This window comes from Lynx rufus, unplaced genomic scaffold (assembly GCF_022079265.1).
Source record: "Lynx rufus isolate CCGP_SWC_20201006 ecotype Redwood Valley unplaced genomic scaffold, mLynRuf1.p SCAF_23, whole genome shotgun sequence".
Taxonomy (NCBI): domain Eukaryota; kingdom Metazoa; phylum Chordata; class Mammalia; order Carnivora; family Felidae; genus Lynx; species Lynx rufus.
Genome location: NW_025814838.1, coordinates 22,326,932 through 22,347,420, shown reverse-complemented (window position 1 = coordinate 22,347,420; position 20,489 = coordinate 22,326,932). Strand labels below are relative to the sequence as shown.

The 20,489-nt window shown below is 47.8% G+C and overlaps 1 protein-coding gene and 1 long non-coding RNA gene across 8 annotated transcripts; one reads left to right on the top strand and one right to left on the bottom strand.

Moving 5' to 3' along the window:
* Positions 1–35: 35 nt before the first annotated feature.
* LOC124517727 (uncharacterized) lies at positions 36–18,550 on the top strand. Of its 5 annotated transcripts, XR_006963549.1 has the most exons (6): positions 36–228; positions 12,921–13,077; positions 14,565–14,644; positions 16,680–17,238; positions 17,376–17,472; positions 17,993–18,550. It is a non-coding gene; the product is annotated as an uncharacterized LOC124517727 (long non-coding RNA). The 5 variants fall into 5 exon arrangements; XR_006963551.1 differs by lacking the exon at positions 14,565–14,644 and having other exon boundaries at positions 37–228; XR_006963550.1 differs by lacking the exon at positions 16,680–17,238 and having other exon boundaries at positions 47–228.
* On the bottom strand, positions 3,585–17,175 carry MEFV (MEFV innate immunity regulator, pyrin). Of its 3 annotated transcripts, none has more exons than XM_047087194.1 (10): positions 16,899–17,175; positions 14,240–15,079; positions 12,245–12,651; positions 11,722–11,817; positions 8,346–8,576; positions 7,956–7,978; positions 5,985–6,100; positions 5,773–5,805; positions 5,390–5,422; positions 3,585–5,224 (listed from the first exon to the last, which is right to left on the bottom strand). In XM_047087194.1, the coding sequence occupies exons 1-10, from the start codon at positions 17,173–17,175 to the stop codon at positions 4,671–4,673; spliced, it is 2,610 nt and encodes an 869-aa protein (XP_046943150.1). In that variant the 3' UTR covers positions 3,585–4,670. The 3 variants fall into 3 exon arrangements, with proteins under 3 accessions (XP_046943150.1, XP_046943151.1, XP_046943152.1); XM_047087195.1 differs by having other exon boundaries at positions 12,245–12,624; XM_047087196.1 differs by lacking the exon at positions 5,390–5,422.
* Positions 18,551–20,489: the final 1,939 nt, after the last annotated feature.

The following is a 20,489-nucleotide window of genomic DNA, read 5'->3' as shown; positions in this document are numbered from 1 at the left end:
GCAGCTGCTACGTCACGACCGGTACTTCGCTTCCGGTGCGGAAGCCTGGTCTCCCCGCTCGGAGCGAGCAGTCTGCGCTTGTGAAGGCGAGGCTCGAGGCCGGCGACAGACCCCTCGGCGACAGAGGGAGGTTAGGCTGGCGGCAGCCGCTGTGTCTGGGGCTCTGTTTGGGAGACGAAAGGCAGAAAGCTGGCCCCAGTCCTCCATGACGGACTGGCACCTCTCCAGGTACTGGCGGTGTAGCTCCATGACCTGCTGGGAAATGTAGTTCGGCTCCAAATAGCCAACGGGTGACCGCCAGGCGCGGCGGTTGCGACGGGGCAGTCCCACTCCCATCCCACCCACACCCCACCCCTGCGGCTCGGCCGGATGTGGGCTGTCTCTGGGACCGGAAGATCTGCGCGAGGCGGCGGCTGTTTCCGCCAGAGCGTCCAGTGTGGGTCAAAGGACTGCAGAGGCGGTGAGTGGGTGGTGGGTCAAGGTCTTTGCCGGGTTCCGGGTCCTGTCACAGCTGTCCCTCCTGACGGGGGCGGCCCGTAGGTCAGAGCCGGGCGACCCTCCCTTTCTCTGCTTGCCAGCTTCTACCGTGCATTCTGAACGGGTCATCTTGTTTTCAGAGGAATCCTAGTGGTCCTTCTCCAGTCGCCTTCGTTTCCGTCCTCAGCCTCTCACGGAGGCCTAAGCATCCTTTCTCCTTGCGTTGTTCCTGTACTCGGTTTATTCCCCAGTGAGGCACTGCTCAGGGTTGTGACAACCTCGGGGCAGGGATTGCCTTATTCCTCTAAGCAACACCAGCCTCCGGCTGGATGACAAAAGTAAAAATACAAAAAATTTTTTTTCTTAACCTTGACTGTAGGTGACTCACTTAGCCATGGTTTAAAATATGTTACAGAAGGGGCGCCTGGGTAGCTCAGTCGATTAAGCGTCCTACTTCGGGTCGCGATCTCGCCGTTTGGGAGTTCAAGCCCCACATCAGGCTCACTGCTGTCAGCCTGTCAGTGCGGAGCCGGGAGCCTGCTTCAGATTCTCTGTCTCTTTCTCTGCTCCTCTACTACTCGTGCTCTGTCTCTCAAAAATAAATACACGTTAAAAAATTTTTTTTAACATGTTACAGAGTAGTGTCAAAACTGTGTTCTACCACAAGTTTTTGTAAAAATAAAGAATACTTGCCTTTCCACGCATCAAACACAAAACAAAGCAAACAGCAACAAAAATTGCTTCAAGCAACGCAGTATGGTTTGGGGGCACCTGAGTGGCTTAGTCGGTTAATTCTTTATTTGGGCTCAGGTCATAATTTCACAGTTGGTGAGGCAGAGCTCTGTGTTGGGCTATGTGCTGACATCATGGAGCCTGCTTGGGATTCTCTCTCCCTCTCTCTCTGCCCCTCCCTTGCTCAGGCGTGTGCTTTCTAATAAATAAACTAAAAAAAAAGGGTGCTGGTGGGGCCTGAGTGGCTCAGTGAGTTAAGTGGGGGACTCTTGATTTCAGCTCAGGTCATGATCTTGTGGTTCGTGGGTTCCATCCCTGCATCTAGCTCCACGCTGACAGCTCGGAGCCTGCTTGGGATTCCCTCTCTGCCCCTCCTGTGTGCTTGCACTGTCACCTGCCCCCTCAAAAAAAAAAAAAAAAAAGTATGCAGGTCATGATCCCATGGTTAGTGAGTTTGAGTCCCACATCAGATTCCATGCTGATGGTGCGGAGCTTGCTTGGGATTCTCTGTTTACCTGCCTCTCTGCCCCTCCTTCACGTTCCTTCTCTCTCTCTGTCTCTCTCTCAAAATAAATAAGATCAGTATGATTTGAACTAGGAGTCAATAAATAGAACAGTAGAAAAGAATAGTAAATACCAAAATTGACCTGAATGTCTGTGAACCTGTATGAAGGGTAGCATTTCAACTTAGCGTAAAATAGATGATGCTAAGCAAAAATTGTCTCTTCTTCTGGAAAGAAAGTAAGGCTCGTTTCCTTATACTGTACACAAAAAAATGGAATTTAATAACCAGTAAAAGAACACAAAAGAACGTTAATGTAGACGCAAAGCAAGAAACCAAAATGCCTTAAAGTAAAATATAATCCTGTGTAACTGTATTTTAGAAAAACTTTGGGGGCGCCTGGGTGGCTCAGTCGGTTGAGCATTCGACTTCGGCTCAGGTCAGGATCTCGCAGTTTGTGACTTCTAGCCCCGCATCAGGCTCTGTGCTGACAGCTCAGAGCCTGGGTCCTGTTTCAGACTCTATGTCTCCTTCTTTCTGCCCCTTCCCTGCTCATGCTCTGTCTCTCTCTGTCTCTCAAAAATGAATAAACATTAAAAAAAAAACTTTAAGAAACAGTATTAATAAAGTCAAATAATGAATAGACTGGAAAGCAATTGTAAAAGAAAGACCAGATAAAGAATTAGACATTCCCAACATACAAAGAACTCCTGCCAGCTGATAAAAGACAAAAGGCAAAGGCTATGAAGTCACGAAAACTAAATGGCCATTAATATTTGAAAAGAAGCTTAGGCACTTTGGAAATAGTTTGTCAGTCTCTCAGAATGATATCACAGAATTACCGTGGCCCAGCAATTCCATTCTTAGGTATAAGCTCAAGAGAAATGAAAACATATTTCCATACAAAAACTTGTATGGGAATAGCAGCATTATTCATAATGGCTGAAAAGAAACAATCCAGATGTCTATTAACTGATGAGCGGCTAAACAAGATGTAGTATGTCCCTACAATGGATTATTTTTCAGCAATAAAAAGAGGAATGAAGTACTAACGCATCATTTCACGTGGATGGACCTAGAAAACATGCCAAGCGAAAGAACCCAGTCATAGAAGCCCACATATTGTATGATTCTACTGGCATGAAGTGTCCAGAACGGGCAAATCCACAGAGACAAAAAGTGGGTAGTGGTTGCCAGGGGCTGGGGATAGGACAGAATGGCAAGTGACTGCCAGTGGATGTAGGGCTTGTTTTGGGGGTGATGAAAATATTCTGGATTTAGTGCTGAGGTTTGTACATATTGTGAATATACTAAAACTCGCTTGATACATACTTTGATGCTTATTTTTAAGAGGGGGAGACAGAGCGCAAGCAGGGGACGGGCAGAGAGAGGGAGACACAGAATCCGAAGCAGGCTCCAGGCTCCAAGCTGTCAGCACAGAGCCCGACACGGGGCTCGAACTCACAAGCCGTGAGATCTTGACCTGAGCCGAAGTTGCATGCCTAGGTGCCCCTTAATATACACTTTGAAAGGGTGGATTTTATGGTATGTGAATTCTATCTCAATGAAAAAAAAAAACAGGGAAATTTTCATCTTACAAATACAAATGTTTAGTATCTAAAATATTTATGTAGTTCCATAAACATATTTATGGAACTACAGACAGCTGAGTTCCCTATCTAGATTCTACATAGCAAGTAGTTAAAGGAACTGTGCTGTTCCTGTAGAATGAAGTGAAAAGTAGGAGTTCATATGGAAAATTCACAGCCTCACTAACAGGTGATGAAATAAATGAAATAAATTAAAACATAGGTAAAACCCCATTACATCTCTACTGAGTCCGCAGAAAAAATGTTTAAATGACAAACATTACTTTGGGCATGAAACATTATTTAATCTTTCTGAAGGGTTGTATGGCCAGCTGTAACAAGTGTCATCAAATAGTTCACATTCTGAAGCCATTTTATGAATAACAGAAAATATATATGTACGGGGAGGTGGTGGAGAAAATACAGGAAGATGTTCATGGAAAGGTTTCATCAAGGGGAAACTGGGAACAGCTAAGCAAATAGAACACATGAACTGTGTTGGAGTATCAACTGTGTGCATAGAACCAAACTCCAGGAAGGAACCAAGGCCTTGTTTCATGTTCTGGCCACAACTGTGGAGAACTTGAGTCCAGTCTAGGTTCTAGCATGAAAATGGAAAGATGAGTTGGAGTAGGAGAGGTTTAGAGTCTAATATTCTTTTGATTCTTTTCCCTCTTACATCCTTTCTCTTTGCATCTCTTTAAATGGGGGATGACAGAGGGAGTACCTGAACTAGAACACCCAATATTCCACAGATTCTCCATGGATCAGGACAGATTTTTTTTTAAAAGCTGACACTTGAAATGTGTGTCTCTTTTCCCACTCGAGCAGCTCCGTCTTTCTCATGGTGTTCAGTAGGGAAGCGGGATCTCACAGTGATCGACTAAGTGACAACAAATTGAGTGCAAACCGAGTGCAATTATGACCAGATTTTCAAATCGGTTTATTTATGAGGCCCAGTCTGCTTGATTGATTTTTCAGCTTTCCAAGTCCTCAAGAAAAGAGGGGGATGGAATGAAGGGACACATCTTTGCCATAGAGTTCTGAGGGAACCTGAGGGTGAGGTTTCTGTCTCGGGGACATCTTAGGGTGCTGATTCTTACAAGGATTTATTAAGCAACAGCCATGTACTTCCTCCTTTGAGGTATCATCAGTACATGTGCTCCCTTCACCCTTGTTTTACCAATATTTGTGTACCTAGCTTATTTCTGCAACCATCCCATAGGCATGTTGGACATAGACGCTGTTCTCTTATTCAATATATTACCCACAGCAGCTGAAACCCAGTAAGTGTTCGATAATGACAGTTGAGTATACGGATTCAAGACACAAGGCTGGGAGCCAGAAGAGAGATGCAAAGTGTTGGGCATTCAGGGAGGCCCCTGGCCACCCACTGGACAGATGATCAGAGGATCCGTGTTCTTCCCTCCATCATGTGTTCCAGGGCTGAAGATAGGCTGAAGGGGCCCAGAGCAAGAGAAGCTGGTGAATGTGTAGATAACGGATTTGTTTGTTACATTGTAAAAGGAAATGTCTCCGGTGGTGTAATCAAGGAAGATGCCGACACGTCTGGGGGGTTCCGTCATCTGCAGGCGCGTTGGGGGAATGGTGGACACCTGGAATTCGCTTCGCTTTGTCATCATCACCACCCAATAGCCACTGTCAGGTGACAGAGTCATGTTCCCCTTCCTGCTCATGGATGCCTTGCAGATCCCCAGGATCCACCCTGTCTTGTTTCCTACCTCCACTTCCCAATAATGGCGGCCAGAGAGGAAGCTTGGAAGGCCTAGGGCAAGGATGCAACTATCGAATCTTTCTGGACTGTCAGGCAGACGATCCCACTTGTTTCCAAGTCTCACGCTTTTCAGGTCATTAGAGAAGATGAGATTGGGGTGGGCAGTTTCTGTGTCCAGAATCACATTAACTGCAGAGAGAATCAGAATACCTAGCTGGGGGTCCATGGGCAACATCCCCACAGGGTCCTCCCCACCTCCAGGAAACATGCAAAGGGACATTCTTCTAGAATTCAGTGGAGGTCAGCACGGAGACCCAGCAGGTGAAGGCCACTTGCCTTGGTCTGGGCACTTACCGGCATGTGTCTGAGCGCAAATCAGTTCTGGAACTATAGAGAAAAACAAGGTGGGAGAGGGGGGATCCCTGAGCATCCCAATTCAGAGAGGCTAAATCTACTCTGGTCACTGCAACCAGGACAGACAAGGACCCCCATCCCAGCTCAGGACCTTGCTTCCTCTGCTTGGATTAACCCCCTTCCTCCCAGACCCCAGGGTCTGCCTTGGAGACTCTGTGGTCTGATGAGAGGACCCAACCAACAAGTTCAGTACAGAGCCTATGAGGGCTTTCTTCTGCCTTTGATACGCGTGTTTCTCTCTCTTCTAAATAATGCCCAGAAGTCAAGCATAGGGAATATCACAGTAGCCCCTGGCAAGCACATTATACCACCACTGTACTCACCATTGATGGTGTCCATTTCTGAATGCAGAATTTCTAAAAGAAGAAAGGGAGGTTGAGTTAGGTTCTGTGGCTAGGGACAGATCAGGAAGAGGCTGAAGGTGGCGTCAGAATGGCCGTGGGCGATGGGGAAGAGATGCCCGGGGGTTCTGGGCTATGTGGATCTCAGGAAGGAAGTCAGCAGGTACCTCCCGTTTTCTTCCTAGCCCACCTACCCGAGAAGTACTTCATGCTCTTCTCCACAAACTCTGATTTCTGGTAGAACAAATGCATCTTTTTTTCCACCTCTGGAGGAGTGGCCCATGGCTTAGGGACAGTCACCATCTTGGCCCTAGAGACAAAAGATTGTTGGGGCGCCTGGGTGGCTCAGTCGGTTGAGCGTCTGGCTCTTGATTTTGGCTCAGGTCATGATCTTGGGATCATGGTCCCAGGGTCGTGGGATTGAGCCCCGAGTCAGGCTCTACAATGAGCTTGGAATTTGCTTAAGATTTCTCTCTCTCTCTCTCTCTCTCTCTCTCTCTCTGTCTCTCTCTCTCTCTCTCTCTCTGCCCCTCCCCCACGAGCACTCTATCTTTCTCTGAAATTAAAAAAAGACTGTTGGCCAGAGAAGGCAGGAGCCTAGGGGTAGTTCCCATGAGCTGGAAGTAAGGTGCAACCTCCACAGGGCATACCCAGTCTGCCTGGGTTTTGCAAAGAAAGTCTTCTCTGGACTTTGAGTTTTAAATACTGGTCCTCAACTTTGGCCACAGATTGGCATGACCTAGGGGTTTTTAAAAAACACTGATATCAAAACCGTGATCACTTTTAATAGTGGCCTGAAAATGGTGCTGATATTGAAATGTTCAGCCCAGAATTAGCTAGGTCAAATTAATTACACTTCTTCGGTCTTTTGCTGTTGAAATAGAAATGATAAGAAGAACAAAGAGCCACAATGAGATATGACTCATTAGAATGGCTATTATTATTTTGAAAAAAATCAAAATGACAAGTATTAGCAAGGACCTGGAAAAATTGGGACCCTTGTGCATTGGTGGTAGGAACGTAAAATGGTGTAGACACGGTGGGAAATAGTATAATGGTTCCTCAAAAAACCAAACATAGAATTACTATATGACACATCAATTCTACTTTTGGGTATATACCCCAAAGAATTGAAAGCAGAGACTCAAACAGATGTATTTGTAGCAGCATCATTCACAATAGCTGTAAGGTGGGAGCAATCCAAGTGTCCACTGATGGATGAAAGGATAAACAATATTGGTGTCGACATACAATGGAGTATTTCTCAGCCTAAAAAAATGAACCAAATTCGGATACATCCTATAATGTGGATGGACCTTGAAGACATTACGCTGAGTGAGATAAGCCAGGCACAACAGCACAAATACGGAATGATTCTACTTCTCTGAAGCAGTTCAAGTAGTCGAATTCACAAAAACAGAAAGTAGATTGGTGGTTGCCAGGGGTTGGGTGAGGGGGCAGTGGGGAGTTAAGGTTTAATAGTATGAAGTTTCCATTTGGGAGGATGAAAAAGTTCTGGAGACGATGGTGGTGTCGGTTGCACGATAATACGAATGTACTTAATGCCACTAAACTGTACATCTAAAAATGGTTAAAGTGGTAAATTTCATGTAAGATATGTTTTACCACCAAAAAAAAAAAAAATGGGGAAAGGACAAGAAAAATGATGCCAGGGTCAGACTCTTGGAGATTTGGGTTGAATTTGTGTGCCAGGGCCTGGATGTCAGGCTTTTGTAAAGCTCCCAGGATGACTGTAACATCCAGCGTCCTCTCTCCCTTTCTCTTCCCTCCCCTGTGGTCTGGGCTTAGCATCTCCGCCCTTAGCAGGCGTTTCCCTCCCCATAAGCATTCGTGGGCTCAGGGAGGGAGGCACTTCTGCAGGAACAGTTTTCGTGAGGCAATTCGCCTTTAGGGAGGTTTCTTAGGAACCACCGTTAGCACCACAGGCTGTGTTTGTTCTTTCCGGTCTTCAGCCTGTGCTCTTCCTCCTGATCACACTCCCATTTTCCCTACACAAATCCAAAAAGGCCTTTGCAAGCTGCAGGAGATGGGAGAAGCCCAGGAGGAGCCACAGACCCGGGGTTGGGAGCATCTCCCTCCTAGGAATGCCTCCCCTACTGCTTCCTGTAGCACACCCAAGGAAACAGGAGGGAGCCTCTCGGTACCTGTGCAGGGTGACTCCGATGTCCTAGGAGAGAAAAGAGGGAAGCTCTCCATTACCAGTCTCCTAGGGGCTGTGCTGACTCCTGGCCCTTCCTGCTGATCTCTCAGCCCCAGGGTATCAGTAAAAGTGGGCACCTCTCCCCAGTTCTAATTCTCATCGCCCAGTGGGGCTTGCAGCAGAACCACACCCAAGCCCTGCTTTTCTCTTCTCGGAGATGCCAGGGGATCCCTTGAATGCTGGGACACCCTGGGCTCTTGAGAGCTCATCAAGGGGATCTGGACGTAAGACTCTCGTCCTGTACTGATTTGGGTAGAACTATTGCAGTGCTGGGAGCCCATGTCGTCCTGCTGGGCACAGCGGTCAGGGGAAGGCCGGGTCCAACCACACTCACCTGCATGAGCTCCCATTCCGGCTGGCTCTGTTTGACCTCCATCTCCCCAATCAGCTCATTGAGAAGGGCGATGTCTCTGGACGCTCGGGTGCTGTATGACTCCCTAACGTGGCCAATGGTCTGGCCCAGCTCCTCGAGGGAGGCCATGAAGAACTTCTCTTGCTCTTCCAGAAAATGGTACAGCTGCTTCAACTGGTGCCGGATTCTCTGCTTCCGGGTTTCGATTTGTTTCTGGGGAACAGAAAGGTGTAGGGGGTCTGTGCAGTGTGCTGGGTGTGTGTGCCCAGAGAATCCCCAGAAGCCCACCTCCTGGCGATGGATAAGAGGCAGGCTTCCTCAGCTTCTTGGAGGCCTGCATTTCAGAGCAGGAGGCAAAATGGACAGAACCTTCCAGAACAGACTGAGAGTGGCAGGGGCTGGCTCCCGTAAAATGCCCTGAAACCTAGTGTCATGGGTTGATTTGTATCCCCTCAAATACCTATGTTGAAATCCCAACCTCTGCTACGTAAAGAATATGATCTTATGTGGAAACAGCGTCATTGCAGATGCAATTAGTTAAGATGAGGTCATCCTGGAGTGGGGAAGTTGGGACACAGACACACGGGGAGAACGCCATGTGAAGAAACGTAGGCAGAAGGTGAACAAGCTGAGGGGAGAATCCCGGGATGTGTCTTTCCCTCAAAACCTTCAGAAGGAACCAATCCTGCCAGCAACTTGATGCTGGACCTCTGGCCTCTAGAACTGTAGAGAATATATTTCTGTGGTTTAAGCCATTCTGTCCGTGGCACTTGGTTACGGCAGCCACAGGACACTAAGATACCCGGTGTCACCTTCTTTCTTCCTTGAAAGCCAGTGTGCGGATGGCCTCTACCTGGGGTTATAAATGTACGAGGTTATAACTACCAAATCGTCCAGGAGGGAGACCTCACTCCCTGTCAAACTGTTGGCATGTAGAAGGTCTTCAGTGTGGCTCTGAATGGAGGCCGTCGTCCATTCATGTGAAGTGAACTTGACCTCCACTACCATTGCACAGAGGTCAGCCCTTAGTCCATATTCTACCACCCTCTTTCTCCTCATCACTAGAGAGTTCCTGCAGAGAGGTGAAGTGGCTCTAGGGCACCTTCCCTTTCCTCCATGGAGAGAGAAGCCCCTTCGGATCCTCTAGGATCTGGACTTAAAAAAAAGTCGTTTCATTTTTGGCTCAAAAGCATAGTTGGTCCTTTTGAACCAAAAATGTCTCCTTACCTTTGGTGGTGGTTGTCGATGGCAGCAACACTGGCTTTTTTCTTTCTTAAAGAGGACAGGCCAGTTGTCATGTTTACTGTTCTAAAATTGTTTGATAGTTTTGCCCATGATTAAATTCGGCTACATGTCGTGGACAAGAATACCATATACTTAGTGCTCTGGCTTCCCTAGCACATGGCACGGGGAGGCAGAGTGTCCACTTTGTCCCTCACTATTATTGTGAGACTGAGATCGGTCTCTTGGTTGAGGAGGGGTCTACCACATCTCTCCACTGTAAATATACATTATTTTCTTTATAATTATCAAGTAATCGGAGGAGTCAGTATCCTGTTCTCTTACAATCTCCTGCTGAAAATTTTAGCATCTGTTGATGATCCCTGTTGGTGTCAATTCTTATACCGGTGCTCGTGTAATGGAAATGTTTTGTTTTTTATTGTTTATTTTTGAGAGAGAGGGTGTGGGGGAGGGGAGAGAGAGATGGGGCGGGGGAGGGGGACAGAGGATCTGAAGTGGGCTCTACGCTGATTGCAGCGAGCCTGATGTGGAGCTCGAACTCATGAACTGTGAGATCATGACTTGAGCCGAAGTCAGACGCTCAACTGACTGAGCCACCCAGGTGCCCCTGGAAAATTTCTAATTCAATTATTCTTCTATATTTGTTTTAGCTGGCATTGTGCTATAAAAAAGAGCTTCCCCTTCCCCCTTCCATATGATTAAACAAAAAAAATTTTTTTGACTGTTGAAAGAAGGAGGAAGAACAGAAGGGGAAAACAACATCACCTTTCTACAGGGGCTCATGTCATTGTGAGTGTCTTAAGGGAAGGGCAGACCTTCTTGTCCACCTGAGTTTCCCTGAGACCCAGGCTCTGCCTCACCTTCATGACGGGCATCCCTGACCTCTCCTTCACCCACACGTTCCAAGCCACTTAGGATTATAGGGTTTTCTTTTATTACACTTCATGAGTTTCCCACAAGTCAGACACCTGGGCCAATGCCATGCCTGTCCCCATTCCTGCCCTTTGTTATCTTTGCCTGTTCCCCATTGTGGTGTGGTAGGAGATGGTGTCCCCATTGTGGTGTCAGGAGATGCCTGACAGAAATGCGTCAGGCAAATTAAGGCTCATTGGGGGGGGCGAATTCGCTTGCAGGAAAAAGGAAGCAACTTATGTGTCCAAGTTCCACAGAGGAAGGCCCACAAGTGTATTTATTGAAATACGTGGCACCACAAAGTGACAGTTTTAAAGAAAATGTCGACTTTAACCATTTGAATTTTAAAAATCAATATGGTGTTTGTAAAAAAAAATAAAATGGACAACAATTATAAAAACGGTACAGAGGACTATTTAAAATGGAAAAGTCTTGGGGCACCTGGGTGGCTCACTTGGCTAAGCATCTGACTCTTGATTTTGGCTCAGGTCATGAATTCACGGTTCGTGAGATTGAGCCCTGAGTGGGGCCCCCCGCTGACAGGCTGGAGCCCGCTTGAGATTCTCTCTCTACCCCCCTCTCTGCCCCTCCCCCCTCAAAATAAATAAAAAGGATTAAAAAAAAATAAAACAAAATGGAAAAGTCTCACTTCCCATTTCCTCAATCCCATCCCTCACCAACAGCCACTGGTGTTCATTTCGCTGAACCATTTTGTGGCGAGTATGAGAAACACAGGGTCCTCGGAGATTCCCTTCCCTGCTGGAGGTGGGTCTCCCTCTCCAGGGGCAAGCTCATCCTTGGATTCCTGTCACCTCCTTGCCCCGTCAAGAACAGGTGATTCTTTTTTTTTTTAATGTTTATTTGTTTTCGAGAGAGAGAGAGAGTGCACACAAGCAGGGGAGGGGCAGAGAGAGAGGGAGACACAATCCAAAGCAGGCTCCAGGCTCTGAGCTGTCAGCACAGAGCCCGATGCAGGGCTCGAACCCATGAACCGTGAGATCATGACCTGAGCCAAAGTCAGATGCTTAACCGACTGAGCTACCCAGGAGCCCCAAAAGCAGGTGGTTCTAAATATGTGATTGGTTCTGTTTCCCTATGAACCAGAACATAATTTGGGGACCCCCCTGCTCACACTTGGTCCCCTCCCTCCTTCTGTAGGGGTGAATCCAGGCAAGGACTGGCCACAGAACACCCCTGGCCTTACCAGGAAGTCCGCGGTCTTCTTATCCCCCTGAGATCTCTGCTCCTCCCCAGATTTTCTCAAGTCCTTCAGATACTCCAGCTGCTTTTGAATTTGCTCCTGGAAAAGGGGCACTTTGTGAAGTTTAAACTTGGAGTTGGTGCCAACTCTAGAGGGAAAAATCTGCTGTAGGGAGAAAGGCGGATGGTGCTGCAGCCAAGAGCATAGGGAGGGTGCCCAGGAAAGAGGAAGAATGAATCCATCTCATAAGGGAAGCAGAGCCAAGAAGTGGTGAGAGATTCATAAAGACCTGTGAGCACCTGGATTCAGCGATGCCTGAAGCCAGTGCCCTCGGATCTCAGCTACATGAACCACTAAATTCCCTCCTTGCTGGTTTGGTTTGTGTTGTGTTTTGTCATTTACAACCCAAGAATGCTGGTTAATGCATCACCCCCCCCAGGGTTGTTGGGAAAATAAAGCTGCCCTGGCACGTCCCAGTGACCAGCAGAGAAAGCCCCCCACCCCCGGCCACAACAGGGAGCCCTACCTTATATTCCAGGGCAGCCTCCTCGATGGGGCGCACCCGGTGGCCTCGGTGCTCTTGACTCAGCCTGCAGATGAGGCAGATAGGCTCCCTGTGGTCCTCGCAGAAGAGCAGCTGGGCCTGCCTCATGTGTCGCTCACACTGTGGCAGGGCCTTGGGGCTCAAGCTGGTCATATGCAGGCCCTCCTGCTGCTTGCAGTCTCCTGAGTTCTTTACCAAGAGTGGGGCCTGGCCCCGGAGCCAGCTAGTTGAGCAGCTGTCTGAGGTCTTGGGATCCCTGGAAGCCACGGAGCGTCTGCAGGAATCGCGCACACGCGTGCCACCGGCCGGGTCTCCTTCCTGGGCACGGCCAAGGACATACACAGCCTCATCCCGTGGCTTCCCTGGAGACACGGCAGTGGAAGAAGTTCCTGAGTGACAAAGCCAAGGTGTGATGCAGGGGTGCTACCAAGCACAGCAGAGGGAGCAAGCCTACGCCTGGGACACATGAGTTCCTGGTTAGACTGTGGCCGCTTCTAGCTTGTCCTCCCCTGACTTCGCTCCAGCAAGGCAGTCAACCACCCACTGGAACTGAGGGCTGAGGGCTAGATCTCAGGGCAGTCCTGAGACTTGCAATCCTTGGGTATTTATCCTAAAGAAGGGTCTTTTGTTATAAATTCTATGCCTTCTTCCCACACAGACGCGGATCTGGCAGGTGATATAAAGGCAGCGAGACATTCTGACCAGTGTTTGCTCTGCCGCTGAAAACCACCCAGGCTGCTCAAGACGTGAGCGGGATCTCCCTGAGGACGTGGATTTACTCGCAGCCTGACCCCTAGGAGAGTCGATGGCGCACGGTAAGGAGTTGAGAAGTGTGTGTTCAATGAAAGACCTCTCCTCCCATCCAGTTCAGGAAGTCTTAAGCAGAAGTAAAGAAAGGGATTTGACTTTATAAGGCTGAAGGGCTTAACCCACCATGATGAGAAACAGCTGCGACCAGCTGTGCCCCAGGACCACAGCACAACTTCACGAGGCAGAAATGACAGGAGGTACAAGAAACAGAAACACACTCAATCCATCAGTCCCCTCCCACCCCCTCTCACAAGGTCCCAGGAATTCCTATCACGTCTGTAAGCCAGACTGTGGGAGGCCTGCCTGGTAACCATTTTCCCCTCCTTCCCTAGTGATAGAATTGATTGCTTCCCATCAACTGATGGCTGCTTCCCACCCCCAACCCCCCTGCAAACCCCTACATTTCTCAGCCTCCCTTGCTGTTAGGTGTGGCTATTTGACTGCTTTCTGGCCAAAGGGATATAAATGGAGGCATCACGAGCAGCTTCTAGAAACTTCTGGAAATCTTGCCTAAGTGATACTCTTCTCCTTTGTCCTTCCACCCTGCTGCTCGGAATGAGACCATGAGCTTGAGAGCCAGCTTGGTGGAACAGAAAAGCAGCAGGAGCCTGGTTCCTTGTTACGAACTACCTGTGAGTCACGTTTATGAAAGAGAAACAAACTTCTAGCTTGTGTCAGTTAGCATTACGTTGGCATTTCTGTCACCCACAACCCAACATAATCCTAATTTCTGCCTCCTAAGTGAAAGACATTTAGCATTTTAGCCAGCAGCTCTCCTTGCTGCCCAGAGAGAGGGGTGAATGGCAGAATCTCAGCCCCGTGACATACTGCCATGGGGTCATTGTGAGAAGCGGGTATTTTTACCCAGTCTTTCCCAGATGCTCAAGCTGGAGTCCATGAATCCCTTGGAATTCTAAAGGACTTCAGGGTGTCTAAGAACTGACTGGCTGAACTTTGATGCAGCATTTTGTGAAGATGTGCATACGTGCATTTTCTCAGGATTCACATCCTACCTCAGATTCCCAAAGGGTCGGGGATGTCAGGGGAAATCCAGGCATCTGGTGACATAAATACACTGGGGATAAAAGGAGGTTTGTGCGGGAACACCTGCACTGGTCACCATCTCTAAGGATGCCAGGTCTTGTGAGTTTTGGGGTCCTTTCTCACCTGAAGAAGGAGGAACTTCTGGATCTGAAGGCTCATGGAACTCACCGCCTACCACCTCTGTCAAGGCCTCAGGGGGTTCTTGACCCGCAATTCCGTTTTTCTTAGAAGGTCCTGTAGATTCTGGATGCTCCCAGGTCGTCTTTGCTCTAGTCAACGTTACATTGGGAAGTGTATTCCTGAATGCTCCCCCTTTCAGGCTCATGGAATGTTCTGGATTCCTAAAGCCTTTCTCTGGAGTCACAGTAGCCCCTACATTCAGAGTGGCCACTTCACTGAGGGTGGCCACTGAGTCTGGATTGTCACTTCTCATTTTCTCTTGAGACAGAAGAGTTTCTGGATTGGGGACTTCTCTCTCTCCTGAAAAAATGGTAATTTCAAGACTTCTGGGGCGCTTCTGTCCAGAAGGTAAATGTGCTTCATTTATTTTGGATTTTGTCCTTCCTAGGGACCCAGTAAGCGACCCATAGTTCAGTCCTTGGAGCCTTCCTAAAGAGCTGGCATTCCTGCGTAGCCTGACACTGGGTTCGATCCCCCTTTCCCCCTGCAGCTTGCCAGGGAATGGGCATTTCCTGGAGGACAGAGTCGCGTTCCTAGCCCCTGGCTTGCCCAGCATATCCAGGCCTTCGGAGGTCTTCTGATCTCTCCGTTTTCCCTGAGGCTTCTTCTGGGTCCCCCTTCCAGCCTCAGGCTGGCTGGATGGCAGACTCGGGGCCCCGTCACCACTTTGCCGCTGCCTATCACCTTCCGGGACATCTGGTATCCTCAGGCCTTTGGGCTTATTCTCCCCGGAGGAACAAGACATTGCTGAACCGTCTGCGCCACTTTCTTGTATCAGAGACTCTGCAAAGACAGCAAGATGCAAAGGCATGAAAATGTGTGGTGCTCGGGGCCAGGGGTTGGGAGAAGGGAGAGAAGGAGAATCCTCTTAATTACAGAGGTTTTGGGGTGCCGGGGCGGCTCAGTCGGGTAAGCGTCCGACTTCGGCTTGGGTCGTGACCTTGTGGTTCACAGGTTCGAGCCCCGCGTCGGGCTCTGCTGACAGCTCCGAGCCTGGAGCCTGCTTCCGAATATGTGTCTCCCTGTCTCTCTCTCTCTCTGCCCCTCCCCCACGTGCGTTCTGTCTTTTTAAAAAACAAATAAATTTTGAAAAGATTTTCTCTCTCCCTCTCTCCCCCTCCTCCACTCGTGCTCTATCTAAAAAAAAATTACAGAAGTTCAGAGCGTTCTAGGCAACAGCAGTCAATTACCATTAAATAAGAAAATGCTAATTAGTTGTTATATATTTCCCAAATGGTGCTTTTCAAACGTCTTTGACAGGAGAACGTCCAATGTAAAGTCTTACACAGAATTCTTAATACATAAAATACATAAAAACCCTAGTTTACTTGTATAAGTGTGTGCATGATTATACATGTACAAAGCTCACTTATAAAATCCCTCAATAAAGAAGTATTAAGGTGTTTGTCAAGCGCCCCTAATGACACATGTTAACATGAATTTGTTGGTTTTGTGAGTTAGAAAAGTTAATAAAATTTGAATTAAGTATTTGCTGACATTCCAAAGAATCCCTGAAACATCTTCCTGGGATGTAACTTGAAAACCACTACTCTAGTAAAGAAATGAAGATTTTTTGTAATTAGCACCTTAATGTTTCGTTTGAAGAAGCTCTTATTGAAATGACCTCAGAGTGGTTTAAAACACTTGGCTGTTGTAAAAACATGTTGCTTCCTAGGAAAATGGTAAGTTCTTGGAACTGGCTCCGAAACTGGGGGGGAAAGCCCTGAAGATGCTAATAACCAGGTTTTAAAACATAACAAAGTAACTTACAAATTCTCCTCATCCAAAAAAAAAAAAAAAATTCTCATCAAATGACACTAGACTCCGATTACGGTTTAATCCATCACTCTTTCAAAAGCAAGAAGTTCCATGTTATTTAAACATTTCTACTTCAAAAAACACACATGGAAAGCATTTCTAATGTGTCCTTGGAGTCTGGAGGTAGAAGAAATACTCAAACACTAAAGAGTATTTTTTTACACTTGATCTTAGCCAAAAGGCTGAGAAGCGAGAAAGAATATTTTTTAAGCCGACCACGTATTAGCTCTCCCCCCAAATCTCACACACAAAAAATCTTTAAAAGCAAACATCAAATAGGTCACATTCGTCGATCACAGTGTAATGAAATCAGAAACTTACAACCAAACAGGAGCAGAAGAACAAGAGGCAGAAGGGAGGAAAACAAGGGAAGAGAAAAGATGGAGGAAAGGAAGAAAAAGGATTGGGAATTTTAGAATACCGTTGTGAAATGGGTCAGAGAGCTCAAAAGAAATTAGGTGGGTCCTCTCCCCAAGATACTTGTCGGTCCACAAGTGTTAAGCTCCTGCCTCTTCTGATTCTGTCCCGCAGTCAGAATCTCAGTCTTTTTGTGTTTTTTTTTAAGCCTTTGGGAGCTTTGGCTATGCTCACCCAGCTCCAAAGACCTGAGCGGCAGAAAGGAATTGCTCGGCCAGTGTCACTGCGGTCATTGGGAAACCCGGGACTCCTAATCCTCAGGTCACAACACACTGGTCCAGACCCAAGTTCTTTCTTGCACCTCCGCCCCACCCCATGAACAGCCCGAAGTCGTGCTGCAGGATGCAAGGGCATGGGACCTGCTTACCTGGGTCAGTCGCCTTGTGGAGCTCCTCTGCCAGGAAGTTCTGGTTGATGGCCCTCAGGACCTGCAGGGTCAGCCGCACGGCACACTCTTCCCCATAGTGGGTGATCAGCAGGGTGGCCAGCCTCACTGGCCTGGCTTTCTGGAGCTGGCCCCGGGGGATCCGGGATTGATCCTTCTCCAGGCTGGTGTTCTGGAGCTTAAACTTGAACCTCTCAAAGTCGTTGGGCACCAGCCCCTCCAGGGAGTGCAGCAGATGGTCACTAGGGGTCTTGATCATGGTGTTGACCAGGAGAGGCCGGAGCCAGATGTCTGAAACAGCTTCTGTCCTGGAGCCCAGAGGGTGAGTAAAAAGAGACAGGTTGTGAAATAACGGAAAAGGCACAGGAAACACTCTGCACTCTGGTGAAAATGGATCTGTGAGTGTCATTGTTTGTTTGTTCCCAGTGTCATCACTGGCTCATGTTCTCTTTCTGACAGGTTTGGAGAGGGCTGGGAGGGCACAACGCCTTTCCAGACACATGGTCCTCCAGATGTCCCACCCCTCACCTCCACATACCGGCCTGCAGAGCATCGGGTAAATATGTGTGTGCGTGGAAGGGGGTCTGGGATCGGATTCCAGAGCCTTCATCCTGAGCAGGCACTCAGATGCTTCCCTCTCTCCTCCCAGGATATGGGGGCGGGCGTGGGGAATAGGAACAAAGCCCTGGTCCCACGCTGAAGAGGAAAAGGGTCTGTCCCCTTGGCCAGTTGTTCTCCTGCAGACTCCTGGGATTTTATCGACTCTCCAGAGCAAATGTGGGGGGGGGGATGGAATCAACAAATGCAGCCCCACAAGCTTTGCCCTTCCCTCACCAAGAAGGAGGCGAAGCCAGAAGGGCACTGCCAGGACACAAGCCCTGGTGTCACCCTTGCTGGTGTAGGTCCAGCTGTCTGGTACTTTCAGCATCGTGAAGGCCTCAAAACACCTTGCGTGGAAATGTCAAACTGATTTGTTTTCTACTCTGCCCCGGCTTCCTGAGGGCATACCCCCGAGGGAGGGTGCTGGTCCATGCACATTTGTGTAACAAGTTTTTTTTTTTTTTTTTTTTTTAAAGTAAGCTCTACATCCAACTTGAACTCAGCTGAACTCAGAACTCTTGAACCGGCGCTTGAACTCAGAACCCGGCGATCAAAAGTCACATGCTCTATGGACTGAGCCAGCCAGGTGCCCTAAACACATATTTTGGACACCATGCCAGGATGCTGGAGAAAGAAGGGTGAAAAAGGCATAGGTGTCCTTTGGAGCTCATGGCCCAGTGTGGGGTTCTAGAAGTCGCTCCAGAGCTAATGCAAGTCGTATGTGTGGTGAGCTGACTTCTGCCACAGTTAACTGCTTCTGTCTTTCTGCTTTCTGTCTTTCTGATTTTTATCCCCAACTTTTTGTTTTGAAAAATTTCAAACCTACGGAAAAGTTGAGAAGAGTTACCTGGATTCACCAACTGTTCACATCTTACAGTACTTGGTGATTCTCTCTCTTACATACACACATGCATGAACTTTTTTTTTCATTTTTTCCCCCTCTGAACCATTCGGTAATGAATCTCAAACATTATCAGATATTACTCCAAATACCAGATACCCTAAGTACTAAGAACGAGGATATAAGGATACTATTTTATTTATTTTAATGTTTATTTATTTTTTGAGAGAGAGAATGAGCAGGGGAGGGGCAGAGAGAGAGAGACGGGGAGACACAGAATCTGAAGGAGGCTCCAGGCTCTGAGCTGTCAATGCAGAGCCTGACATGGGACTCGAACCCACAAACTGAAAGATCGTGACCTGAGCCGAAGTCGGATGCTTAACTGACTGAGCCACCCAGGCGCCCCAAGGATATATTAAATACTCAGAATACAGTCATCACACTCTGGAAAATTAACATCATTATCATAGTTTAATGAATCCATCATCAGATTTCTTCAGTTGCCATGGTGATAATGTCCTTGACAGCTTTTCCCCCTTCCTGATCCGGGGCTGAATCAGAGGTCCTGCATCACTTTTAGGTGTCACATCTCTGAAGCCTGCTTGTATCTAGAACACTCTCACACTTACCCACCTCTTAAAGTTCTGTCAAGACAATGTTTTTGAAAAGTGCGTTCCAAGCAGAATGTCCCTCAGTTTAGATCTGTCTGGGTGTCTCCTTGTTACTAGACTGAGGGTACATGCAGGCATCCCCAGGATGTCTCTATTTTTTCTTTGTAATTAGTAAGTAGCCCGAGTGTGTGGAAATGTCTTTCACCCCATGTTTTTGGCATTTGGCGGCAATCCTTTCCTAAATCATTTGCTACAATGGTATATGCAAAGTGGTGACTTTTCTGTCACTTAGTCGGTGTCATTTGCAAGTCCTGGTTTAAACTTTCTGTCTTTGTCATGAAATTTTTGGCTTACAGATGTTTGGTTGGTAACACAGTTCCCCTCCAACGGTGCGTGCTCTGTACCAGGCACGGCTTGCTTTCTACACATGATCTCCTGGAATCTCTGCAGCACCCCTTAGGGCAGGATTCATCATCCTCATTTACAGCCAGGATTAGTGGTTTAGCGACTTGCCCAGTGACTCAGCCAGGATTCAAACTCCCTCTTTTAGCCACTTTGCAATATCGTCCATCTGCATGATATGTATGTATGTATGTATGTATGTATGTATTGCTTATTTTTTAGAGAGACGGAGACAGAATGCGAGTGGGTTAGGGGCAGAGAGAGAGGGAGACACAGAATCGGAAGCAGGCTCCAGGCTCCGAGCCATCAGCCCAGAGCCCGACGCGGGGCTCGAACTCACGGACCGCGAGATCGTGACCTGAGCCGAAGTCGGCCGCCCAACCGACTGAGCCACCCAGGTGCCCCGTGCATGATAATAATTTATTATTTTACTATTCCTCACTAACCAGTAATGTCACTTTTTCCAGCTGACCAAGGAGGCTCAAAATGGTCATTCTGACCACAGGTCAGTTACAACATTCTGATGCCTGGCAGGACAAACAGCACCGTGTGTCACCTGCCAGTGTGTGACCAGCCTGGGATCATTCTTAGATTGAGTTCTGCTTAGTTGAATTTTTCTTATTGTCCAGTCAGTCCTCGTACTTCATATTTTTACAGAGTATCCAGTGCTTTTGGTTTTCTGGATCCTCCTCAGAAAAATAACCCCAAACCCAACATATTCTCTAAAAAAATGGATGGCTCCAAATGCATACATGTAATGCAAATGTTAGATGTGTGATATTCTCAGGTTGGGCAAGAAGGGTGTTGACTGCGCATCTCTGGGACCAGGACCTGTACAGCTTCCAGAAGGCAGTAACACAGCTACGTCGCAGGCAGCCTCCCCCTGCCGAGACAGAAACCAAATAGTGCAACAACCTGCCCTGTCTTCCCTTGCCGGGAAACTCCTTTGAACTGAGGCTCACGTACATACGACAGGATTGGGTAGGAAGTTGGGCTTTCCAGTCCACAGCAGGATATTTTGCAATTGCAGTGATAATTTCGCAACACGGGCATTTCTGGATCATGGACTTATAAGGTAGTGTTTTGACGACACTGAGGCCTCTAGGTCAAGAGAAGATC